Source organism: Lynx canadensis, chromosome B4 (assembly GCF_007474595.2).
Source record: "Lynx canadensis isolate LIC74 chromosome B4, mLynCan4.pri.v2, whole genome shotgun sequence".
Lineage (NCBI taxonomy): Eukaryota > Metazoa > Chordata > Mammalia > Carnivora > Felidae > Lynx > Lynx canadensis.
Genome location: NC_044309.1, coordinates 31,862,454 through 31,890,360, shown reverse-complemented (window position 1 = coordinate 31,890,360; position 27,907 = coordinate 31,862,454). Strand labels below are relative to the sequence as shown.

The window sequence follows — 27,907 nt, the reverse complement described above, 5'->3', positions numbered from 1 at the left end:
ATATAAGTACCTGCCTCAATTTTGTCTCTTAACCTATAAAACCTATGGATTTACTATCTGGCCTTTTAGAGAAAAAAGAAAAACCCCTGATCTAGAGGACTGTGGGTGTCTGAAAGATACAGGGAGACTTCATTGAAGGATTGCTTGCTAGAAAGTTTGGTTAAGTATGAAGTCTAATTATTCTGATTTAGCAAACAAAGCTTTGCCTGCGGTCATATTACTTTAATCAAAAATAGAGCTGGACCCAAAGCTATATCTTTCTGCTATAAACCTAACATGTAAGATTTAGTTGCAGCAAACAACACCAGCTGTCTCACATCAACGTTGCCAATTTGAATTTTTATTAGTTTTATAGTTTTGTTTGTATTTCATTTGTACATCTTGCTTTGGCTTCAGACATCAGTAAGACTTACTCTCTATGTGAACATAGGTGAGGGCCCCTTAACCCTCCCAAATGTATTTTCATTTCTTGAAAAGGAACACAATGAATGCACATGAATCTGTTTCTTCAGGAAGTGTTAAAAAAATTAAGTGAACCATTTTTCATTCAGAGATTGTGGACACAGGGTGCCTGGGTGGCTCAGTCAGTTGAGCATCTGATTTTGACTCAGGTCATGTTCTTGCAGTTCACGAGTTTGAGTCCCACGTCCAGCTCTGTGCTGGCAGTTCAGACCCTGGAGCCTGTTTCTGATTCTGTGTCTCCTCCCTCTCTCTCTGCCCCTCCCCTGCTCGTGCTCTGTCTCTCTCAAAAATGAATAAACATTAAAAAAAATTTAAAAATAAAAAGAGATTGCAGACATGATAGAGTGTCTAGAAGAGACTATGTCGGGCAGAATTGACCTTAACAAAAGTTAGGTCTTTCCTCTTCAAATGTATTGGTTCTCAAACCTAACATGCACAGAATAACCTGATGAGCTTGTTTAACATGCACTGTCCCAAACTTTTCTTCCAAGGCCCAGGAGTATTCACCTCTGTCACACATCTCAGAACACCCTGATTGATGACACACAGACCACCATATTTTGAGAAACATGCCTTCAGATTCTTGATTTCCACTGCTTCATTCTGCCCTTTACTTGAGAACAGATAGGATCCTTCATGAAGCAACCAGGTGATTTTTTCTACAAGAACTCCTTACCATAAGAGGTGAGATAGGAAGAAGGGATTAGCCCATTTCACCTTGGTATCTTATTGTTATTACAAATCCTAAACTACACTTGTTTATGGAACATTCTAGAATACAGCAAGTGCCTTGAGCTATTTTGTGACTAACTAGAAGTAACTAGGGCTTTAATATTCAACCACCAAATAAAGAAAATTTCAGGTAAAAAATAACATGTGACAGGAACACATTTCCTATCAATCTAGTTATTTTTTCAAAAAGCTTTAAACAACAATCTCAATAATCTTACATTTTAGTGATTTTCTGCAATTTCCACTGAAGGTTCAAACATACCTGAAAAGCCCTTGCTTCATTGCCTAAAAAAACAGATGAATAGATATTCATTTATATAAAAATAATTAGATAAAAATCATTAGTCCAGCACATACTTAATGGTTAATATAGAATCAGAACTACTGAATTGATGTCTCAGTGTAAAGGCATCAAAAACCTAGTGTCTCTAAACAAGCAAAATCACCTAAATTCGGGCCACTTCTTAAGCTAACATTGCTGAAGACTTTTACTGGATAAGTTTGTACAAGTTCCCCTGTCCCCACAACCCACTGCCCATTAAAACATAAGATACATTTATTAGAAACAAAAGCTTTTTCTAGGAAAGAAGAGATTTTTGGCACTGGAAAATTACGGATCAAGGCTCACCTGTTAGCAAAATGCTGCAAGGCGGTGAATTCCAGTCCTAATTCAGCTTCTGATGTTGATATGACTGAAGGGGCTTGGGTTCACTGCCCAGTTTCCTCACCCATGAACCTGGAATAACAACACACCCTCCTTTACAAAGGAACCATGTTGTGTAACACAAAAAAGTGACGACAGCCTTTTCCCAATTCAAGAGATGAAATTATAGCCCCATTGTGATATTCTTCACACATACTTCAACAACTCACTGACATTTTAACTATTAATTACTTGTTTATTCTCAGTTTCAATACCTTTTATTCAGATCCCTTTGCATTCCTTAACCTTGCTTGTCTCCCTGGCTTTTGTATCTGTAGGTGAACCCCTCACCAACCTTTTGGCAAACATTACTCTTGACTCCCAGATCACCTATCTTTCCTAGCGACTCTGGGGGGTCCTCTCATGCTTCACACACAGCGCTCACCACCATGCCTCTGCCTGCTGCCTCTGGACACACCTGTCAGCCAGCCAGCTATCAATGGGCTGGCAGCAGTAGCTCTTGCATGGGATGGAGTGCACATCCCTCCCTGACTTTTACCCATTCCTCCCATGTGCAGCCCCGCACACACTGTAATAATGCCCCTTATGTGTCATAACTATGTCATTACCCCCCCTCAGGGCGTATGTCACTTCCTGACTTCTTTCAGATTCCTGGCATTCTGTACATGAGGCTGTTCAATATACCCCCCAAATGGTAATTAATTGTTAGACTTGTCATTCTTCAATGGTTTGGTTTGTAAATTTGGCTTAGAGAAAGATGAGATGAGAGGAAAAAGGATAGAACTCCAGGAATCCTATAGAAATCTGAAAACTCTAATATCCGCCTCAAGTATCCTAGATCTTAATATTCAACTCCCCAAGATTGTTCCCAGCTAAATGGATTCCCTCTTTCCTGAATCAATAAACATTTTGCCATCACATAGACACCATTAACTGAAAATGTTGTTTTAGTGTAGTGTTTGTACTTATTATATCATGATTTATATTTGAAAGGCATCTGTATGATTATTATATATGTAAATAGTAACATCGCACTAATGTGGCATTACAAGGAAGGCCTCCATTCCATGCAAGTGAAACTTCTGGATAAATGAAAATTGCCTCCTTAAAGACCAATCTTTTGATTGGTCTCAATGATAAATAAACATTAAAAAAATTTTTTTAAAAAAAGGAAGGAAATTCTGTCACATGATACAACAAGGATGAACCTTGAAGACATTATGCTAAGCGAAATAAGCTAGACACAGAAAGACAACACTGTGACTCCACTTATATGAGTTACCTAGAGTGGTCAAATTCATAGAGATGGATTGGGGGGCTGGGGGACAGGGAAAACAGGGAATTGCTGAATGGGTCAGAGTTTCAGTTTTGCAAGATGAAAAGAGCTCTAGTGGGGCACCTGGGTGGCTTAGTTGGTTAGGCATCCTACTCTTGATTTCGGTTCAGGTCATGGTCTTACAGTTTGTGGGATTAAGCTCCGCGCCAGGTTCTGTGGTGACAGTGTGGAGCCTGCTTAGGATTCTCTCTCTCTCTGCCCCTCACCCTGCACACATGCATGCATGCTCTCTCTCTCAAAATAAATATTTAAATAAAAGAAAAAAGAAGAGAATTCTAGAGATTTGTTGCACAGCAATGTGAATGCACTTGACACTACTCAGCCGTATATGTAAAAAGGGTTGAAACAGTAGGGGTACCTGAGTGGCTCAGTTGGTTGAGCGTCCAACTTTGGCTCAGGTCATGATCTAGCAGTTCATGAGTTCAAGCCCCACATTGGGCTTGCTGCTCTCAATGCAAAACCTGCTTCAGATATTCTGTCCCACTCTCTCTCTGTCCTTCCCCTGCTCTTGCTCTCTTTTTCTCTCAAAAATAAATAAAACATTTTTAAAAAATTAAAAATAAATAAAAATGTTTGAAATGGTAAATTTTATGTTATGTGCATTTTACCACAATTAAAAAGAAAGATATATAAAAAAGGTAGAAACATGCATTAATTCATTCAGTTAATATTTCTTTTGTGCCTACTATGTATCCTGCTGTATTAGATCCTGCTCCCTGTTGGTGCCAGGGAAAAAGTGCTGAACAATACAAAGTTTTGTCCTTTATGGAGGTTATATTCTACTGTACAGTATTTAACAGGATATATACCTTTGCAATCTACCTAATAAAGTACACAATTTTAGGACATTGGTTTTTAGAACATAAATGATTTGTCTGGAAGATCTGCAACCTGACCTGTTTGGGTGTAGGATATATCTGAAGTTTAAATATCTTAATTCTAGAAGATTATAATGATTAACATTTTAAAACTGACCTATCACCAACACCTTTTGGGTATGTTTGCTTAGTTTTTCTTTCTGTTATTTAGATTATGGAATGGGATATGACAGACTGAATATACAAATGGTCAATGGCCAGACCATTGTATGAAAATAAAACTTTGACCTGCAACCTGCAGCAACCTGTCCAGGAAACCAACCTCTTATCTACAATAAACAACCCAGGAAGCCAGCCTGCTATAAATCAGACTTAAGGGGAACAAAATTGCAATCTCCAGTGACACTGCAGGAAGCTAAACAATAACTACTGTAACAATCAGCCTAAAATGGCCAGGACTTGATTAATAACTGACAGCTTCCCTAATTTTTGTCCCTGCTTCCAACGTAGGACCAACCAGAGAAAGCCAAATATGCACCCTGACCAATCACTTAGGATGTCTTGTTTCTAGTTAGACCATCTACAGCTTCCCCATGCCGACAACTTCCAATCAAGCACTCCTGAAGCCCCCACTTTGTGCATTTTATAAAGCTTTCCCACTCCTCTGCCTGCCTTTGAGTCCCCACCAAAACACAAGGGACGGTGGCTGTCTCCCTTACTATAGCAAGCTCACAATAAATAGCTTTGGCTTTTCTCATTTTGGTGGTCTTTGTTTATTTCCACAGATGTTTGCTATATACTTGCAAATTGCTATTCAATCTTTTAAAATGGTTAATAACTATCCACACATAATTGTTCCAGCTCCTTGGTTACAAGCAAGATCTCTGTCTTGCCCATCACCCTCTACCTGGTTCCCAGCTCTCACACCAGGTTGCCCAACATTAACTAGTCATGCAGTAGATGGCATGATTGCCATGCACCTGCCCCAGATCAACAGTTCTTTTCATTATTACAGTGGCATAATTTTTAACAATGAATGATCATTTGAAAAAATTCTTTTAGAGAAATTATTTTTCCACTTAGATTCCTAGTTAATCTTCTACTGTAGTTCAGGCATTGAGAAATATTTTCCATTTGTTTGTTCTAATGTTTGTGGATAGTTGGATGACCTCCAAATAATAGGAACATTTCTACATCCTACTTGAGAATATATGTGCAAGAACTTAGGAATGATTTCTGTTTGCTTGTATCTGAATAACTACTGGATAAACATCAGGTGTAAGAAAATACTTGATAAAGCTGGGTTGACTTTGGTGCTGAATAATCATTGTAAAGAATATTATCTTTAAAATACATAATGTTCTTTTCTCCCTGTGCCTCCAGGTATATGACCTCCTTCTATTCTGTTGGCAGCATCCATTTGCCTCAGGTAGGATTATCATTCTTATGGCAGGAAGGCAAAGAGAAAATATTACATATTTTTTGCAGTCTAGTCTTTGAGAATTTTGAAGATCACAGGCTTGCAAAACAGGTTTTAAAAGAGAAAGACGCACTAAATTCCAAATACTCTCTCTTTGTGTTTCAAGAGGCAAATCTGGCTGGCTTATAGATTATTCCAAGCATATTGTTCTTTAACAATGGATGGTCATTTGAAAAATTTAAACGTAGAACAATTTTGCTTTTTTTTTTTTTAATGTTTGTTTTTGTGAGAGAACATGAGTGGAATAGGGGCAGAGAGAGAGAGAGAGAGAGAGAGAATCCCAAGCAGGTTCCACACTGTCAGCGCAGAGCCCAATGCAAGGCTCAATCTCCCCCACTGCGAGATCATGACCTGAGCTGAAATAAAGAGTAAGACATTCAACTGAGTCACCCAAGCACCCCGAACAATTTTCCTTTAAACAGAGTGTAAGGGAATCCTTGGAAAGGAAAATAGAAAAATCTCTTGTCTTTCAGGTCTGGGGAGCAACAGCAAGACAAATGTATGCTAAGATTTCCCCTCTAATGAGAGAATTACTGGGGAGGATGACATCTCCTGGGCTGCAAGGAGAGATTTTGGAGATTTCTTGTGCTTTTTCAGGCTCAATAAATCATTCCTCAGATTAGATTCTTGTTTATAATGTTAAGTTAAATGCATTGTGCAATGAGTCTTAGAATTCGGTATTCGGTTATTTCACACGAGTCTCTGCTCTATTCCCTGCTCCAGCCCATCTTCACCTCCAGGCAAATGGAAAAGGTATAGCACAAGGGATCCTTTTGTTGAAACCCATTTATTGTTTGTTACCTTTTTTTAGACATTGAATGTCCTAATTATGTTATTTCAAGAAAGTAAAAAATGTATACCTTTTAGAAAAGTGACTGATTCACACATAGGGCTTGTTTTGAATCTGCAGGAAGACTAATCAGCCCAGGATATGGGGTGTCGTTTGTTTCTTTATCAGTTTGGCTCCCTCTAGCTGTTAGTTTGCAAATTTTAGTAGGTTCTAAAATTACACATTCTTTGCCCCTTTCTATAGCACAATTTTTTCATAGGAAGGTTTTGGGGAAAATGATTAACTGATAGAATATATTTTTAGCAAAGATCATATTTAGCCTTTTTATGACAAATTACTAAGGTTCATATATAGGGTTGACAGATTTAGCAAATAAAAATACAGTGTACCCAATAAAATTTATATTTCAGATAAAAAAAAACCAAGTAATTTTTTAGTGTAAGTATGCTCCAAATACATTAATTGGGCAACTGTATATATTTGCATAGTGTTTTACATCTCATTTAACAAATGAGGATTCTGAGGATCAGAGTTTCCAATTCCAAACTATATTTTTCTCATTTTCCCATGGCTTGTTCTTGCTTTTTCATTCTTAGTTTCCCTGTAAGTTCCCAAAAAAAATCAGGTCAGAGGTCTGATCACAGGACACTTGATTTCAAGTTCCAAGGATCCTAAGATATCTTTGTTTTAACTTCACTAAAGGAAATGATTCAATAAGTGCGGTCTATGTGCAAGTCCCCAGGAGATCTTTACCTCTCACTAAATGAGGATTCAGTGAACGTAGGAACTATTTCTGTTTGCCGGGTTCCATTTGGACCCTAGTGTTGACCTGCATATCTATAGGCAAGGAATTAAGGCTTAGAGTCACTTGTCCAAGGTGACACTAGTACTAAGTAGGGAGCTGAGATTTAATTCACATAGTCGGCCAGAACAAGATAGTAGCTGTTCCAGGCTTTGTGGGCCATGCAGTCTCTGTCAGGACCACTCAATGCTCCCATTGTAGGGCAAAAGTAGCCATGGGCAACACACCAATGAACAGGCATGGGTCGCCAAGCTCCAATAAACTTCAAAATTTGAATTTCAAATAATTTTCACATAGTATGATTTATTGTTCATTTGAATTTTCCCAATCATTTAAAAATGTAAATACCATCCTTAGCTCTAGAGTAGGGATTGGCAAAGTGAGCCTGTAGGTCAAATCCTGCCCACTGCCTGTTTTTGTAAATCAAGTTATTCATCATTTCTCTCCTTGGTGTTCCTCTTGAAGGACAGTCCCATTAATTCTTCATGGTAGATTAATTCATACAGCAGATGTTGTGATTAATCAAGTCCAATGTTTCATCTTTCCCTGGTGCAATATAAGGCTTTTACTAAAGTAATTGGCTTATATTCTTCAGGAGCTCTTTTAAAAAGTAAATTGGTAACATTACATTGTATCTATGCATTGGCATAAAACTAGTGGTTATTTTAATGAAATTGTTCTTTAATCAGATAGTCCATTAAGCATTTTCCTCCTAGTTGGGCACTAATCTATGCACAATAACTAGAGAAAGAAATACACTTACCTTTGGTGACAATTCATCAGGAGAATATACTTGAATTTTTCTTTAGAATTACATCTGTGCTAATCCCTTGTGGAGGGACAAATAACTGTGATAGCCATTGAAATCCTGGTGGCACCTCACTGAGTATTCTCACTTGTGCTGCATCCAGGGGAAGGTGAAGGGAAAATGGAGACATCTACTTGGGAGTTTTGTTTTTTTCTAATACCTATTATTGACATGTTATATTTTTTCCTTTCAAGCAGTGACATTTTTTTCCTCCTAAAAAAGATTAAATCTTTTTTTTCAAATATTTATTTTTGAGAGAGAGAGAGACAGACAGACAGACAGACAGAGTGTGAGCAGGGAGGGGCAGAAAGAGGCACAGAGACACAGAATCTGAAGCAGACTCCAGGCTCTGAGCTGTCAGCACAGAGACCAATGTGGGGCTAGAACTCACGAACTGGGGATCGTGACCTAAGCCAAAGTAGGATGCTTAACTAACTGAGCGACCCAGGTGCCCCAAAATAGATTAAGTCTTAAGCCCAAAACAAAATTTATAGCATCTGAGACAAAAGGTGAATTTGAAATGTCAAGATTTAGATTTTTAATTATTTTTACTGTGTCTTCTTAACTTTCAAAAGAAATGTATGAATCATACTGGATTATGGGAAATGGTTAAGGTATTAGGTATTGTAGGGTGTCAGAATATGCACCCCAATATATACCACGTTTGCATAAGGATTATTTTGAGCTGAAGGCAACTAAGAAGCAGATACAAGAAAAGGTCTCTGCCCTCCCCCTATTTGCCTGAAAGCAAGACATATGTTTACAAAGGTGTCCCCCTTCCTTCTCTATTAGTAAGGACCAAAATTAATCTCCAGAGACAACTTTAGACCTTAAGCACCCTGGAGACAGCACCAGAGGAATCTACATAACAACTTCTACTAAACTTTTATTTACTATTAGTTTGTCATAATGTGCCTTCCCACAGTTTGGCTTGCCAGAGACTCAAGGTTCTTTTCCCTTGTCTCATCGCTTCTGTAACACATCAGTGTTCCCTTGCTGAGATTCCACATAAGCCCGAGTTCTAAGCACCACTTTGAGTTACTCATCTCTGAATACTCCAGGTGTAAGGATGGTACACATGCTAATGAACTTTTGCTTGCTTTTCTCTCTTTGATTTGTCTTTTATCAGCCTAGTTTATAGGGCCCCAGCCAGAAAACCTAGGAGAATGTAGGAAAAATAATTTCCGTTCCCCTACAGTATCTTGAAATTATGTTCTCTGCTTCACAAAGGGATTGTGCTCCTGGTTCAGCATAAATCCATTCCCCCAAACACATCCTCTGAAGCCTGAGACCCTGGTTATGGCAGGTGAGGAAAAGAAGAGTCTTTACAGATGCAGTTGTCACCTCTAGCTGGGTGTCAGAATTTTCTGGAGGGCTTTTATTTTTTAAATGCTTATTTATTTTGAGAGTGAGTGAGTGTGAGCAGGGGAGGGGCAGAGAGAGGGAGAGAGAGAATCCAAAGCAGGCTCCACACTGAGCCCTGGAGAGCTTTTAAAACTGAAGTTTTGGGGCACCTGGGTGGCTCAGTTGGGTAAGCTTCAGACTCCTTTTTTTTTAATTAAAAAAATTTGTTTAACATTTATTCATTTTTTTCAGAGACAGAGACAGAGTATGAGGGAGGAGGGGTGGAGAGAGAGGGAGACACAGAATCCAAAGCAGGCTCCAGGCTCCAAGATGTCAGCACAAAGCCTGAGCCTGACACGGGGCTCAGACCCATGAACCGTGAGATCATGACCTGAACTGAAGTTGGACACTTAACCGACTGAACCATCCAGGCACCCCTAAGCTTCAGACTCTTGATTTTGGCTCAGGTCATGATCTCATGGTTAATGGGATTGAGCCCCACGTAGGCTCCGTGCTAATAGTGTGCACCTCCCTTGCTTGCACTCACTCACTCTCTCTCTCAAAAAAAAAAAAAAAAAAAATTAAATCCACAGTTTCCCTAGAGTTTTGGATTCAGTAGGTCTGGGCTGAGGCTCCATAGTTAAGAACACTTCCTCTTGTAGGATTGAGTAGGAATCTGTAGGAATTTCCTGTGGCTGCTGGAATAAATTACCACAAACTGGGTGGCTGAAAACAACACAAATTTATTATCTCAATGGTGGAGGGCGATGCTCCATCCCCAGCACTCTGCCACACACAAACATCACTAATTGACCCACTCTTCAGCTAGTCTTTGCTTTTGCAAGAGAGGAGGGCAAAGAGAGAGAGAGAGAAAGAGGACTAGGGTGTCAGAGAGGTCTTTTTTGGCTCAGCCACCTTTGCCCTCCTTGACGTCTGCATGACTAAAGTAGGGATTTTACCACAAGGAGAGTATCCTATAAAAATCCCATCCTCGGGCACCTGGGTGGCTCAGTTGGTTACACATCCCACTCTTGATTTAGGCTCAGGTCATCATCTCACAATTCAGGGGGTCGAGCCCCCACATCAGACTCCACACTGATGATGCCGAGCCTGCTTGAGATTCTCTCTCTCTTCTCCTTTCTTGCTCATGCTCTCTCTCTAAGTAAATAAACTTAAAAAAAAAAAAGTCCATCCTCTTTGCAGCCAGTGCAATAATACACATTTCAAACTCAGTGAATCCCCCAAAGCCATGAAGTTGTTGCCATGGTAGGCAACAACTGTGCCCTAGCAATACCTGTTGGTCATCACAACACTAACCATGACTTAAGGCCCCACACTGGAGAGAAAGTAGGGCGTACATAGTCTTGATCATGGCCTTGGGCTTGCTCCAAGGGCACTTTGGCTCAGCAGTGAGACATGTCTATCTCTGTCTCCCAGAACTTTGTGGTCAAGAATTTAGCATCCTGAGTTATGCTTGCTTCCACTCCACTGTTCACATCTGACCACTCTATTGGTCCCAGAAGACTCTCGATGTGGTTTCTTCCCTCTCTTCCTCTTGAACTTAGCTTCCTTACCAGATAGAATCAGGGCCTCTGTTTCCTCGGTAGTGCTCTGCTTTCCTGGTAACTTGGTCCAATAGAGCCCAGTTTCATAGACTGCTTCCAGTAGCTCCACATCTGCCCTGTGCTTGTGGCACAAGTCTTTCTGGTTTAGTACATATGCAGAGGTCTTTTCTCCTGTCAGTGTGTGTTTAGAAATCTGACATATGATTCCTGACAACACACTGCCGAGTCTCCCTCTGAATGTTTCCAAGCATTCTGCCACAGGAACCAGTGGGTTGACAGCACTAAATCCACCCAATCCACTACTGAAGGTGTGAGTCCATAAATTCTTTCTTAAATCTCTCTTGCTCTCTGCCTCTGAGGCTCCCATTGCTGCAACATTTTGTGGCAAGTTCCAAAGATGGACAAAAAAAGTCCCTATCTAGTTCCTGGCCTGCATTCCACAGTAACATACCTGGTTTCTGGTATCTTCTCACCTCAGATGAGTTTCCCCACTTGCTAATAGCCAGGATCATACCCAACCTGATACTGCAGGCTCCAGGGGTTCCCATTTTATAGATAAAATAGAATATGGTCTTAATCCAAACATGATTGCCACAGATCCTTCACTTTCCCATGAAAGTTGCCAATTTCTCTTTTTAAATTATATGTCCACTCTGGACCTTGAGTGTAAAATGGAGAGAGAGTTCAGAAAAGATAATATCTCCCCCCAAATTAATGATTACAAAAATGGGGAGATTAAAAGCAAAATGATGCTGTAGCAATAAAAAAGGTGTGTGTGTGGGGGGGGGTGTCACACTTATATCATAATCTTTAAAAACTCATCAACAAGAGAGAAAAACAGCAGATTCCCACTATCTTCTTGACTGAGCAGGGTTCTAGATGCTTCTAATTCATCCCAGTTCCCACCCCCAGGAGCAGTATAAGAGGAAGGTAGGTGAGTGGGGGGGAAATCCCATAAAAATCACCTTAATACTCCCAACAAAAGAGAGACAAGTCAAAAAGATACATAGGAGCCCAGGGCTAAGTCTTCCTCAAGAACAGAAGATGCTGCTTTCCACTCACCATCTTGGTTGCTCTTTGCTAGAGAAGAAGGCAGAGCAGTGGAAATCAACCAGTGGTGATTATAGCAATAAATGGAGATTGGGGAAAATAGAAGACAAAATGAAAATAAGATAAGATTTTATGAGGAAAGAGGGGTCAAAGGAAAAATCAGAGTGGTCAGTTTCATCTGTTTGTTTTCCTTTATTGATCTGTTGTCCTCAGCATCAAATATGATGTTAACTGGTGCTTTGACACACATGTATTTAAAATCATACAAACCTTTCTACTATAGATTTTTTAAATCAGAAACGGGTGCTGAAAGTAGTAAAAATTTTTGGCATCTATAGAGATATGTTTTCCTTTTTAATAAATATGTGAACTATATTCATAGATTTATTAATACTGAATCATTTTTACATTCCTGAGATGAACTCCACTTAGCTGGTCTCTATTATTCTTTAAAAGTACTGTTAAACTATATTTGCAAATAGTTTATTCAAGATTTTGGCTTCCATATTAAAAACCTAAATTGGTCTGTAATTCTTTCCCAATCTCTGGCACCAAGGCAGGTTGGTTTGACAGCCACCATGATGAGAAACTTCTGACTAGATTCTAGTTTATTTCCAGCTGTACCCACTGTCAGAGATAACAGGAAGAACTCCAAAACGTGAGCAAGACATCAGCTGCATTCCCTTGTTTCTGCAACTATCATGCTGTCTCTATTTGCCCTGAATGTATACATGGATACTACTACCACAGAGTTACACACACACACACACACACACACGTTTTCCTTTTGGAGGATCTAGGGCAGAGCAACTGGAAATGGATTCCTCTCACTGCCCAGGAAACCATCCTGGTAACCTAGAGGGGTTTCCAGGTGCACAAAGACCTGTGCTGCCCATTCTACACCCTTTTCAGGACATCAGAAGTACATAAACTATCCACATATCGTTAATCAGGCCACCTATAGATACGTCTTGAAACGCACACAATGACCTGTCAGTATTGTAACTGGAACGTGGTGATTCTCTTTGTATCCACCAATAAGACACAAAGCCCAAAGACACACAGTGTCTTTGTTGGTGAACCTCTCTAGGCATAGAGGAGTCAGTGCCAGTTCTGAGTCTCAAATTTACATGGTATTCCTACTATTAACGCACACAAAATTTCTAGTGGAGAATGGAATGTACAGAATAGGATGAAGAGCTTGATGTGTACAATCAACAATTCCAGTCTTGATCATGAAACCCAAGACAACCATATACTACATTATATTCTTTCCTGTTATTCTAAAGTATCAAGATCAAAAATAAGAAGCGCCAGGATTCACAATTATTCAAATAGGGTCAAGACACCTCTATAAAAATATATAATTTCATCAGTGAAAATTTTGCCTTAAGTCCCAATATCTATTCCATTTCTTCTCCCTTTTTTTTAACCTTACAATGTGTTGAGGTACTTCAGAGTCCATCGAGGGGTGAGGAGGTGAGGGAGCAAAGGTTGATGGATTTTTAGTTTAATGTTCTATTGATAAACCTGATAAACCTGATCTGTTGATCTCAGGACCAGATCAACAGAAATGACAAATAAGCTTTGCAAAAACAGAGGCAGTGTTTATGCCTCTGATCCCTAACAGCTCGTACAGGGTGTAAGGTCCTTTGATTTGGATAAGCCTTCAATTATAAACAAATCCTTGAGTGGCAAATACGATATCAGTAAAACCATAATACTTTAAAAATACATGTTTAATCCCTTAATAGGCTTAATAACAATGGATCTTTTAATTTCTGAGTGTAGTCTTCACCTGATTGTGTGAAATGTACTCAACCAAAGATGTAATAATTCTGATTTTTTTTCTAAGTGTGGCTCAAAGCCTAGATGCTATCTGAAGAAATACAAAAAAACAAAAACTTCAGGAATAGAATTTTCTAGTTATTTTGAAATTTCCAGGCACTTCAAATTACAAAAACTACTTAACCATTTCTGTATCACAGCAAACAAAATAAAACCAAATTAGTTGACTATTGGAATGTGAAACACTCTTATTGGAGTGTGAAAGTGTTCCAAATCTGGATAGTGGTGATGATTACACAATTTAGCAAATTTGCACAAAATCATTGAATTGTATACTTAAAACAGGTGAGTTTTATGGCATGTAAATTATACCTCAAGAAAGTTACATGCAACAAATTAGTTGCAATGCTTCCTATGACCACAGAATGTCAGCAAAGTCAGCCATGAAGGATTTTTCCATAAACCTAATTTTCTAAGAAGAAGCCAGCAACTGCTAGATATAGCTGTCTTTCACTACAGAAATGCCTTTGTTCTGGCTCTCAGGTGCTTGAAGTTATCAAAGAGTTAGGCATCAGGAATAAGGAAACATTTTCTTAAGTTTTTTTAATGCTTATTTATTTTTGAGAGAGAGACAGAGTGCAAGCAAGGGAGGGCAGAGAGAGAGGGAGACACAGAATCTGAAGCAGGTTCCAGGCTCTGAGCTGTCAGCACAGAGCCTGACGTAGGGGTCAAACTCACAAACTACAAGATTATGACCCGAGCAAAGTCAGACACTTAACCGAGTTACCCATGCGCCCCAGGAAACATTTTCAAATGTTGTCTTATACAGATCTACAATGATTGAAGCTATCAAATCATTTTATTCATGGTATATACAATAAATAAAACTAACCAAGCCACAATAGTTTTGAATAAGCTATTCATTCTTACTGAAAATAACAAAATCATTAAAACTAGTTTTGGACTACTTATACATTGTAGTAAACATATAAACTTTGATTTTTTTACAACTATTTTATCTTACATTGTACATTTTAAAGGGGAATTTTTAAAATGGTCTAATTCCCTTTAAGTTAGACAAACATTAACCAGTGAACTTTTCAAGTAACTAGGTAATATGAAGAAATCTTTTAAAAGGAGTACGGTCTCTCTCATTACTTCCATAGATCTTCTGAAAACATAAAATACATTGGATTATAGGAAGGTAAACCTAATACACATTGAAAACCACAACTATTTCTGGGGTAAGACTTCCTTTTGCTCAGTGCAGCCCTGTTATGATTAAGGGCGGAGGAAACTTGTGAGCTGGAAATTTTTCTCTCACATTTTAAGCAGATTTACAAGTAAAGTTTACCTTATTTCTAAGGTTTGTCCAAATAAAGTTTTCAAGTGTCAAAATATTAACCTAGGTTTCCCAAATCAAAATAGATGCCCTGCCTTCATCATGAGGTCAGTTTCAATCTAAGGGCTTTTTGCTTTTGAATTCTGGTTAATACTAAAAGCAACGTGAATGACAATTTCTTGGATTAATGATTTGAATACCAGGAATCCAGAAACTGCTCACAGAGATAAGAAAAAAAGGATCTGATGAGATGATACTTACATTAACTTTTCTCAGAAATTTGAGGGTCAACTGTTTCCTTCACAGTATCACCAAATGTCAAGGTCAAAGTAGAGAAGACAGAGGTTAAGTGACATGTTAACTGATCTGCCCAAAGTGACAAAGGTGGTTAATTGAACCGTTAGGACTAGAACCAGGTCTGGTGGGCTCTCAGCCATAGACCCTAGATTCAAACACATGTCCAGGGCACCTGGCTGGCTCAGTCAGTTGGGTATCCAACTTTGACTCAGGTCATGATCTCACAGTTTGTGGGTTAGAACCCTGCATCAGGATCTGTGCTGACAGCTTGGAGCCTGGAGCCTGTTTCGGATTCTTTGTCTCCCTCTCTCTCTGCCCCTCCCCTGCTCATGCCCTGTCTCTCTCTGTCTCTCTCTCTTTCCTCTCTCTCAAAAATAAGCGTTTTTTAAACAAAATCACATCCGTTATTCATTCTGCAATTTATATGATCTGTAACATTGGGGATTTTTTTTGTTGTTGTTTCTGTAGTTCTTTCTATCCAGGGCAGATTTGAAAAACACAGATAACCACTGTCTGATTCAAGAACCGTGAAGTAAGTCATGAGATGATGCTTGGGATGCTAAATGCTCTGCAAGAAATATTCAAGTAATTAGTTAAGGTGAAAATGCCTTATGACTGAAAAATTACACATGGAATCCTAATGTGCTCTGGTGAATGAAGTCTATGCCAGCAGTGGAAGGGGCCCCTAGCTGTTCTGCAATCCACGGCAACCCAGTCTTTTTCACTCTCTACCATTATGCTGGGAGCTCCAGTTACTAAGCACTGGTCTGCCAACTTCCCCTGCCCTCCCCCAAACTGCATGATCCTATAAGTATTTCTGGAGCAAGAGCAACCAGGCATTTAATGACGTAAGTCATGTCTCTTGACTTGAAAGATTAATGGGTCAGGCATGTTATGTACCCTTGATAAAAGAGATTTGTGTTCTGCCCTTCAGGGTCTAAATTCCCAACAAAATCCAGCTGGGTAGTATCAATTCAGACATCTCAATAAAAGGATAAATGAAACCATGCAAATAATACAGACCTATACTATGCCTGAAAAAATATGTATATTTTTTGCATTGTCTAAAAGCTGCAATCTTAGTGGCAGCAAATGTGTTTTTATTTTTAACACTATGAGCTAAGTAAGGAAAAGGATAGTAAGAATTCTGGCTGATCAAATTAGCATACATGCCTGTGTATTTTAAAACATTTTTGTATGTGAAAAAAAAAATCTGTGTATTTATTTTTTAAAAAATTCATATTGAAATGGATTAATGTTACAAAATCTGGAATTTCTAACATTCTGCTATTATTCCTAATTTCATATATCACATCAAAAGTCCCTGAATTTCAGTTGTTCAAAGGCATAGCACTACTCTGTCACTAATCTAACTTCTAAGCAATTGCCAAATATCATCAGTGCCTTAATCTGCAATCACATTTTTTTGAGCTTTCAAGCTAAGATAACAAAACAAATGCTGATGTTGACATCTACTAAGCAACAAGATATACTACATTTTTTAAGCTTGAAAATATCACTGCTCTCCCACAGTGAATGAAAGATGTACTTTCCCAGTATTGTCAATAATTTCTAGTGATATGATCATGCCCCCCGATCCTTTGGAACCCCACAGTCTGATAACAGGTTAAGATAAGAATTAAAATGCTATCCATGGCCACAACTGAGTGACACCCACACATAGTATGGGGGGCAAGACTCTTTAACATTGGTCTTATTTTCCATTATGTTCTAACCACCTAAGATCACTAATTATAAGCAATTCAAACAAAATCAGCAATTTTGCTACAAAATGATTCATTTTAAAATCACTTATTTACCCATCAGTTTTTAAGCCTTCATAGACTAAGAATGGTTAAAACAGAATAAGGAGTTACAGAAATAGCACATGCATCATGTTGGGCTGTGGCTATAACACTAAATAGTCTTGTATGCTCAGTAAATATTGGATGGGTGCAACCATCCATGACTTAGGGGAAAACTGGGTGAGGCCTGACCCCAGAGTGTGTTCTCCAAAATTTAATGTGTTTCAGAAACAGGAGTGCAACTGGGTAAAAATAGAAATGCTCATACCTACTAAATAAAAATTCTAGATATATGGAATGCCAAACAATAAACATATAGGTACAGTCATGTTATCCTTTATCTAAAAAGCTGATTTTTAATAGCTTCCCTATTAGGCTACTTACTTCCTCAAAAGTGTATCAATAGTTACTGTGTTTAAAAGGTAGGAATTTTACATTTTTTTAATGTTAATCTTTGAGAGAGAGAGAGAGAGACAGAGCATGAGTAGGGGACAGGCAGAGAGATAGAGACACAGAATCTGAAGCAGGCTTCAGGCTCCGCTGTCAGCACAGAGCCTATGCGTGGCTCAAACCTATAAACTGTGAGATCATGACCTGAGCTGAAATCAGATACCCAACTGACTGAGCCACCTAGGCACCCCTAAAACGTAAGAATTTTAAAGTTTATTCCTAAGTCAAACCCTGACACTGGTCTGCCATAAGTCCGTGCTTTCCAGAGCTCATCAAACACTTGTTTGGTGTTAAGGCTTGTTGAGAGCTATTTGTTCTAGAGACCCTTACACCGTATGTCAAATGTCCTCATAAAGTAGTAGACCACGACAGACCTGACAGGGTCCCTGCATCCTCCCACTGTTTCCCAGAGACCAGCGGGACTTTCCTACAGTGAGTGACAAGGCATTCCTTCATGAGCTTCCCTCTCATCAGACCACAGGGGCAAAAAAAAAAGAAAAGAAAAAAATCAAGGCATCATGGTAATATAGATTACTATACTAGTTAAAAGGTCTGAGTATTCTGGTCTCTCCATGGCCAAGAGCTATCAGTAGTTAAGTAAATTAACCTGAAATTTGGCTTTCTTGTCTATAAAATTAAAGGAGTAAACTATAGTTGATCCTTGAACAATGCAGGGGTTGGGGTGCTGACATCCCCTTCCCTACTGTAAAAATCCAACCCTTTTGACCCCCCCGCAAAACTTTAATAGCCTACTATTGACCAGAAGACTTAATGATAACAATTAACACATTTTATATATTGTGTACTGTATTCTTACAATAAACTAAGCTAGAGGAAGAAAATGTTAAGAAGATCATAAAACACATTTACAGTTTTGTACCATAAAATAATCATGTACAAGTGGACCCATGAACTTCAAACCATATTGTTTAAGGGTCAACTGTACACTTTCGGGATTTCTTTCACCTTGATGATTTGACTTCAATGAGTACAACTGTTGATGTGATGTGCCAATAGCCAAACTACAGAGTCATTTTCTTCTGATCAAAATCAGGGATTTTAGAAACCAGAGAAACTAATAAATGCTTTTGCTCATTAGGAAATAAAAAGTTTGGAGATTTCTAGATCTAACCACTTGGAACCACAGAACTATCACCACAGCAGCCATCACCTGCTTGGCCAGCATGCACTTCTTATGGTCCCTCTCCTACATTTGATCCAGGCTAGGTCAGAGCCCTGAGGCAGAGGCATTGTGTCCCTTGCCTGGTTCTTTCATTTTTTTATTTCTTTTTTTTTTAATGTTTATTTATTTTTGAGAGAGAGAGAAACAGAGACAGAGTGCGAGGGGGGGAGATGGAGAGAGAGAGAGCGAGACAAAGAATTTGAAGCAGGCTCCAGGCTCAGAGTTGTCAGCACAGAGCTTGCACAGGGCTTGAACTCATGAACTGCAAGATCATGGCCTGAGCCAAAGTCTGACACTCAACTGACTGAGCTATGCAGGTGCCCCTCCCCTTGCCTGGTTCTGCTCTTGATCTTGAGCTCTGACAGCTATGGAACCTTAGGCAAGTTACTTGCCCTTGTCTTCAAGCCTGTTTCTTCATCTGCCAACTGGGGATGACAATAAAAGCACCAACACTTGTTGGGTTATGAGAATTAACTGTGATAAGCCCTATATGGCACATTGTTTGGTGCCTGGCACAGGAGTAAGCACTCTGTAAATGGCAGCAATTATTTTTGATGACAGCCGCATGGTTATAGCATCCATAGAACTCAGCACATGACTGAAGAAAGTCCAAAAAAAAAAAAAAAAAGTCCATGAAGTCACATGGTTGTCACAGCCCCTGGTCCTCTCTTCTTCTGGACTTACTCTTACTAATGCAGCCTCACTTGTTGACTTGAAGGAATGAATGAACGTGCTGACTCTCTATATCTCTTTCCAGAAACTCCAGATCACACAGCTCTGACGATGGGATAATAATTTAAGGAAGCAGGTGGCATGATCGATGAATTAAAGGTATCTCTTTCACAAAAAAGAAACTGGTAATAGTGGTTGCCCTCCCAGGAGGTGGCATCAAATCAGGGACAGGAGACTGACTTTTCACCATATGCCATTGTAGCTCTTGAAATTTGAACCTCAAATATGTGTTACCTACATTAAAAAATGTTCTTTAACGTGCTAATTTTTGAAAAGTAAAAAGTCAATTTGTAACTTAGAAGAGCATATGCCTTCCCCTCATGAGAGTTGGGAAGCTGAACGTCCAGCCTCACGTGCCCTTCAGAGTATCTGAGTGCCCGTGGTTGCTACCCTGCCCATGCACCCCCACAACTGGGAGGTGATGGGCAGACCCCATGGGAGGTGGGACAAAGAGAAGGAAAATCTTTCTGGTTCAGAATTATTTCAGGTTTAGACTGGTTTCTGCACAGAGGAATCAAAGGAATACCTACTGTAGATTTAGAGCAGGGCTTTATGTCCAGTTCTATTCTGCTGCCCAGGGAAGGCAAAGACCTGAATTAAAAGAAAGAACAGAGAGTGAATGAAGTGTGTGTGTGCGCGTGTGTGTGTGCGCGCGTGTGTGTGTGTACTCCAAATAACCCATGCTGGCTCAGCTTTTCGATGCTCTTTTCCCAAATATTTTTCTGATAAAGAAATCTGAAAAAAAAACTCGGCATCCTTTTGAAAATTAAGACTGGCTTGGAAATAACAAGGGCCGCACTTTATTTGAGCAAGTACAATCTAGTACAACAAAGTTATATAACAAGGTTAGCTTTCTCCTTTTACTCATCATTTTCCATCCCTGATGGAGTTAATTATGTGTGGGTGTGTAAAGAAGATGGCCCTGAAAAGAAATATCTTGAATCTCATTGTAAGCTATCACACAGCACCCCATGGCAAAATGGATCTTTGAAGAACAAACATGTTAAAAATGCTTTGCACTAAAATACATTTGGAATTCTAAAATGCATAAATAAGAAACGTAGCTATGATAAAATGGATTTATATAGAATATTGAAATATACCATGCTCAAGTAGTTCAGAATCAGGCCTGTGTCTTTGGGACGACCTTAGAAAAGATGAGCCACATTTAAGTTCCTGAAAACCTTGGTACATACTATAAAACAGGAAAATCAGTGCATCATGGCTAGCCGGCTGGCTTGCAACTCTGCTTAGCTCACACGTGTCCAAATTGCTTCATTCTTTTTGGTTTAGACTAGAAAAACTGTGTTGGTTTCACAAGTCCTCATTTGTTTTCAAAGTGTACTTTCAGCACGTAGGAAACAGACCATACTGGACATTAAGAAGAATATAATAAAACCTAGAAGTGTGGTTGCTGATGCGAAAGGTCCTACTTCAAGCAAGCCTAGAGCTGAAACACATTTAAATGTGCGGCAGAAATTCATTTCCTTTATTTTCTCGCTTCAAATGATTTAACATCGAGAACTACCTAGTTAAATCTGAAAAGGAGGCGTAATCCCACGATTCACGATCGGTAATTTCTACACGCATAAGTCCAGATTCTGAAAATTATAGGAGAAAAAAAAAAGAGACACAAATGCAATGACAGCTGTGGATTCTACGCAACACTGTTCTACAAGGTGTACAATATCCATGCAGCTTCCAATTCTCTGCTCGCTGTTTAGCGAGAGGTTGTAGTCAGTATCTGTTGAAGGCCGAATGGAGAGCTATCAAACTGTATTTTTAGCAGCACAAGTTTTTGTTTCAGGGACACACTGGAGAAGTAAGAATTAAAAGTTCCCACACACCTCTGAGAGCTTGGCCCAAGTCCCCTCTTAACAACCTCCACTTAACTTCCTGGACAGTTGAAGCACTCAAGCGTCTTCCTTACGTTGTCAGCTGCCCACACACCATTCTCCCAGAGCCCCAGTTTGATCCAACACTGATGGCCATATGCTTCATAGAAGCCTGAAACCCTCTCAGCCCCAAGGGTAGAATCTTCACTAGTAATCCACTCCTCTTGCCAGCGATTGGTTATGGAGGGAGGTTCTGGTGAAAATCTAGCTGGTAACACTCGAGGGAATCTGCTGCTGAAGGTCTGGTGTGCAAGTCTTCCTTGCTCTTAAAACAGGACAGAAGAATGGGGTGTGCCACTTGTCCCCTCTCCGGTGTCTGCATCTGTAGCAGCAATATCGAGATTGGGGGAACCAGCCAAAACAGGGAGCAATGATCTGGTCGTGAGGCCATTGTTAAGTCACTAAATTAAACAAGCATGGGATTTCCTACCTCTGCACTTCTTGTTTGGGGAGGGCATAATATGTCCTCCTAGTTTAAACCACTGGGGAATGAGGAGACACTGCTTTTTGTGGCCCCAAGTAATCAGATGCAATCTCCTTCCTCTGAAATAACAAGCTATTTTATAGAGCAGAGACCACACAGGAACACACGCACAGGCTTTCCCTCTCTTGGAAACTAAACTCTTGTGCGAGGAGTAACGTTCTAAATTCAAGCTCCTTGGAGTATAGCGCATGTGCTGCATGCCCCGTCCCGAATACCCTCCTCCCCCACACTATCACGTACTTCAGACCCAGTTCAAAATCTGCCTCCTCCACGACAGTTTCTTATTTAATCCTTGCCTACATCTGCCTGTAATTCTAACATATGGCATTCGCTGCCTCTAACTTTTTTACATCTTGTCTGCTGATCCTTGTGTCTCCCTCTCAGCTCCACACTGAGCACACATTTGATTTACAGCGACTGACTGAATATGAAGCCCCATTTTCCTTCACCTGAAACTTGGGATTTTCCTTTCCTCTTTTCTTCCTTGTCTTCTTTCCTCATCTTACTTCTCTGTAGAAGAAAAGACAAAAATTGAGATAAAAGAGATTCGGAGCTCAGATTCTGAAGGTAGGTAAGTCTTTCTAAAGAAAGGCCCAAATGGCAGGCCCTACCTTCTGGGAGTTACAGATAAGGGAAAGAATTATGGCTGGTGGGGGCTGGGGGTACAGCAGTTAGACACGATACAAATGACCTCCTGTTTCTGTACCTCCCTGACATACTGACCAGGTTCCACTATTGAAAGTAGGGGGTGGGGGTGGGGGGTACATCCTGAACAAATCAGAAGTTATGAGAGAACATAGAGCAGAGTCTAGCACATGGTAGGCACTCAACAAATGTCTCAGGAGTGAATGAGAGATGACAGAGCATCTTACCCGTAGGGCTTCGGGCTTATACCTTGAAGGTTTTTATTATAAAAACAGAACAAAATGTAAATACCAGTAATAACACTGGTAGTGAACTTCATCTGAATGTGCTGACAAAAAAATCTTTGATCTGGTGTAGATTTCAAGATGTTTTGAAAGGGAAAATAAAATCTTGGGTTGTTTTGGTTTTTACTTTAAAACTCCTATGGCTGTTAGCTCAAACTCACAACCAGGGGCCGTCAACAGGAGATTTCCAGAATATCTGAAGAAAGGCCTACTCCATCACACAACCTGAATCTCCAGCAGCCACTCTTCTGTGTAACAGCTTTGGGGCCATCCTACTGATGAGATGGCGCAAAGGGCATCTGCAAAGAGCATGACCCAGTGTAGAAACAGGCTTCCACACACGTGAAGCTATGCAGATACATTTTTAACATCAACTTTTAACACGTTCCAAATATTAAAAATTTGTCATAACTTTCATTAGGCTATTCATTCAAACCGACACTAAGAACTTTTCTGCAAGATCTTTTATATTACACAATAGAGTAAAAACTGTAGTAAAGGTTCAGATAGTTAAATGAGCACCACACACTACAAAGTGTAACCAACATGGTTCTATTAAAAACTCTCTTCAACTATGGCATTCAAGGACAGCAATACAATATTTTCTTTACAAAGCAAGTAATATAAAAATCTGCAAATGCCATAAATTCATTTATAGGCTATTATTTTCATATAGGCATATCATTAGATTCTTTCAATTTTTTCTTTCAATTCTTTCCTGAGGTATTTTTTTGTTTGTTTGTGGTTTGCTTTTACTGTACTGCTGGATGCATTATCTTGATCATCCTTTCCTAAAATGATTTTTAAAGACCTGCAAAAAATTTTTATTGCATAGGACACTATTCATGACACAGAGGTTAGGAACTGCAAATATGTGGCATTGGAACAAGTCTTACAAATACTGCATTTTAAGAATTTGTTACATACATTTTTTACAGCTGTCTCTTTTTAAAAAATTGAAGTTATAGCTAATAGTTAACTACGTACAGTGAGGCATTTTAGGAATGTCAGAGGTTAGAGAATATGATGAATGATACAAAGGAAAAAAGCCGTAATTCTTGCTGGCTATATATTGTATTGCCTTCAAAAGCAACTGTACATGTTGTAATAATCAGTTCATAGTTAAATATTTCTACTAATCTGTTTTGGGAGAGCAAATGTCTTTCAAAGTTTCAAGTTCCTCTATGAGCTTCTTGTTCTGAACCTCCAGCACTGCAACTCGACTCTCCAGACATTTTACATATTCTTTCTTTCGACGTCGACATTCTTTAGCAGCTTCCCTGAAAAAAAGTAGAAGCAAAGGGGGAAACAAAACACTTTTTTGCATGCTATTGACAAGCAGGCTGAAGTAAGCTTGCTAAATGTGATCATGGCTGCATTCCAAATCTTGGAACAGCGTTCCCAATTCAATGTCAAACACTAAGCCAAACTGGATTCTTAAGGGTCACAAGTGTCCCTTCCACAAGTCCACATGGCAATTAGTAGAATTGCTGCATCTCCTGCCTTGATTAGAGTTCATAGTAAACAAGGTCCAAGTCAAAGACAGTTACTCTGCTTTATGGCAATAAAGATCTTTGAGGGCCTTGAGTTCCTCAATGAGAGTCTTGTTTTGGTTTTCAAGCACAGCCACACGATTTTCAAGACATTTGACATATTCTTTCTTCTTCCTGCGACACTCCCGGGCAGCTTCCCTGGAACCAACACAAGGCAAATGACTACAGGAACAACTTCCCAGCACAATTCAGACCGGCTCAAATGAACTTCTGCCCCCCAAACTCAACAGCCAATCAATCCTAGGTAAGGTTTATACAAGCCACACAACAAATGTTACCAAGCACATGCCTTTTATAAGATTACTTTAAAACAACAGGACCGACTTGAGAGCACAATTTGCCCATCATTCGTTGTACATGGTGTTTTCTTAGGGCACACATTCCATGATCACAGTGACCAGAATGGTTTTCAGTAACCTAAAACAATAGGACCACATTCCCAAGTGGAAATTCTACAAAAACACTTACAGATCCTTTTAAGTCTCTTCGTTATTTTTGTCCACCAAAAGCCACATATTCCATCACAATGAATTAACTTTATTTGATCAAAAATACTGGAAAAAATTAATCCTCAGAAACTTGAAATGTCATTATTGGAGATTTTGATTCTTCAAGACTAAATACCAGTAAAACAAATAAGCTCAACCACGACTGCAAGAAGCAGTTTATTGGCTAGAAAACAACCTGGATACAGACAACAGGAAGCAAGTCCTGTACATTTTCATGAACCAAAATGAAATGGACTCTGCTTTTGAAAATTAAGGAAGAGAAGAAGGGAGGGTACATAATACAACACTCAGTAATTCAGATAATTTAAAGCCATGAAGTGAAAGCACCACAATTAAAATTTTGGAAAGGAAGCTACTACATAACCCAAAAGTGTATTTCAAGACTGTTTTCTAATCAAGTGCATTAATTACCCAATATACGGATTGTTGAAGCACTGTAGGCATGCCCAAAGGACAGACCAGCCAAAGCAACAAACACAAACAGATGAGCTAGTCATTTTCATGTATAGCCCCACCAAAAAAGAATAAATACAGCCAACATTTTTCTCTTTCTCCTGATTTTTAGGGTGGGAGGGGGTGGCAACCACATCATTTAAGTCCTCTGTAGAATGCACCCTCTGATAACAGTGTTATTTTGGAGTAGTCAACTGAAAATAACTGCCTTTGGGGTGTGCTTCATATCAAAAAAGCCTACACTGAAACAGATAACTCACACATATATTAACAAAAGCTGTGTTGGATGGCTGAACACCAGTTACTATAATGCCGACTCACAGTGCCCCAATTCTGAACCAGGAGTGATGTGCACAAATAGATTTGGCCAATTCTGCTGTATTTTTAGGATGGTTTACTCTCACTAACAACTTGTTATCTGTGTTTTCTCCATGGGACCCAGTATCAGCAGAAAAAAGACCTTGAAATCCCAGTGAACTGCAGGAAAAGATCAACTCCTACTTCCTAGCCAAGAACAATGCCCTCACCCTGTGAACTCACAAAGCTCTCAGACTTCTCAACTAGTTAACAACAACAACAACAAAAATGTAAAAAGTGAACTGAATCTGTTTAATACAGATTTATTTAATCTAAATAATGCATCGGGAAAAATTGAGAATAAATCCAAGCACACTCATAAATTTGCCAGTTTGAGAACATAATTAAACTTTTCTATAAAGGAACTAAAATACATTTATTAATACCAAGATTTTCATGATTGGATCATTATATTAAATTCTAGATTTGGAAGGGAGATAGTCATTTTACAAAGCAAGTTACCATTAAATGAAATTTGAAATATCTAATAGCAGTGTTGTGAAATATTTATTTTTTTTCATTTTCTTTACCAAAGTATACTATTTGTCATAAATATCATAATTCATATCTCATGTGGGTGCAGGCGCATGTTACCAGTGAAAATGTTCCAAACACAAAGCTTTAAATGATCACACCAGTAGATGGTACATTCCTAAGTATTTCCCAGCTATGGAAAACACCTGTTTCTTCTATTAATAGTTAGCTCAGTTTTCAGGCCATGCATTTATTTGGATATATCCTCAGCATGAAGAGGAAATACATAGCAAAGAGGAAATGTTGACATGGCTGTAAAGAAACACAAACTGTCACTGGACTGGGAGAAATATCTATCATATCTATCATAAATGCCAGCCAAAGAATAAAGAAGGAAATGTATAAGAGGTCTTTCAGGTTAATAAGTAAAACCTACATACGTTCCATGAAGTTAAATGTGAAGCTTACTCTGAGATCTTTCTGAGATGACTCTGGTATAGTACAGCGGGCAGGCTCTGGAATAAAGACTGCCTGATCGCATATCCAGGTTCTGTCCAGTGCAGGATGCTACAACTTACTACCTAACCTCTCTGAACCTGAGTTCCTCTTCTGTAAAGTAAGGATCATAACAACACCCTTTCTTATGTGAAAGTTACATGAGAGTTAAAGAAAGAAACAGTAGAAATGAAGCACTTAAAACCTACCTATGGTACTTGCTCAAGTGAGCAACCTATTAGCCATTGATCATCTACTTTTCCCTTGTCCTGCTCTGAAGTTGAGATCTGGAAAGTTAGAATAGATCCTTCTCAGAATCCCTTGGAGCTAGGGATTCTATTAGCTATTTCTAACCAAGGAAATGTGGGTGAAAGATGCAGGGGGGTAGGGGGGCTGGTATACCTGGGTGGTTCAGTCAGTTAAGTGTCCAACTTTGGCTCAGGTCATTATCTCACTGTTCATGCATTTGAGCCCAAATCGGGCTCTGTGCTAACAGCTCAGAGCCTGGAGCCTTCCTCAGATTCTGTCTCCTTCTCTCTCTGCCCCTCCCCCACTCACATGGATGCTCTCTCTCAAAAATAAATAATAAAACATAAAAAAAAAAAAAAAAAAGGAAAGAAAGATGCTGGGAGGGTCTTCCAGGAGAAGTTTTCAGAAAGGTTAGACTCAGCCAGCCCCAGTTTTGGGCTCTAGCCCTTTTCCCTTCTTCCCACCTGATGAAATGCCTAGATATGTGGCAGCCATGTTGTGATGATAAGAACAAATGTCAGTGCTGAAGATGACAGAGCAGGGAGGAGAAACCTGGATCCCTGATGACACTGCTCAGCTTTTGTTCTGGCTGTACATATCTCTGGACCAGCCATAGAAGATCAAAATAACACCTACAAGGTTAGGGCTCCATTTCCCTTGGTTATTCACAGCCCAAACACAAACGCTATCCAATAGTTGTTATTTGCTGATTATTTTTTTAAAACCTAAATTTCATGATTTTTCTGGCCAGGGAAATTTCTTATGCATGTGTAGGTACTTGTGGGGCACATTTATAGGAACCCACTGCCTAACAGTTCATCTATTTCATTTTGATAGTTCTACTGACACAATTTTTTAATCTAAAAATAAAGGTACAAAATAATGACAAAAGGGAAAGAAGAATGCTACTTTCTAGGTCTTTCTATTTTCTTTAGGAAAATAAGACACCAATGAATAATTTTACAGTCTGCATTATGATCACATTTTATATTTCTTAACTGAACTTCACAACTTCCTGCTGTGACCACACAAGCAATTATGTTCACAGCTCCAGAGACCTT

At 39.2% G+C, this 27,907-nt stretch overlaps 1 protein-coding gene and 1 long non-coding RNA gene across 25 annotated transcripts in view; one reads left to right on the top strand and one right to left on the bottom strand.

Annotated features, from left to right (window-relative positions):
* The first annotated feature begins 741 nt into the window (after positions 1-741).
* LOC115518053 lies at positions 742-26,116 on the top strand. Of its 2 annotated transcripts, XR_003970156.1 has the most exons (5): positions 742-1,146; positions 5,396-5,441; positions 19,474-19,547; positions 24,443-24,553; positions 25,714-26,116. It is a non-coding gene; the product is annotated as an uncharacterized LOC115518053 (long non-coding RNA). The 2 variants fall into 2 exon arrangements; XR_003970155.1 differs by lacking the exon at positions 742-1,146 and having other exon boundaries at positions 4,954-5,441.
* The window catches only part of CREM (cAMP responsive element modulator), a 72,133-nt gene continuing 67,518 nt past the window's right edge, over positions 23,293-27,907 (bottom strand). For 13 of the 23 annotated variants that reach the window (XM_030321243.3, XM_030321237.3, XM_030321244.3 and 10 more), the window contains one exon: positions 24,080-24,447. In XM_030321243.3, coding sequence (XP_030177103.1) covers positions 24,303-24,447 — 145 coding nt within the window. In that variant the 3' untranslated portion in view covers positions 24,080-24,302. Of the gene's footprint in view, positions 24,037-24,079; positions 24,448-27,907 lie in introns of those variants that run through there. The other 10 variants (XM_030321245.1, XM_030321240.1, XM_030321242.1 and 7 more) reach the window with 1 other exon arrangement.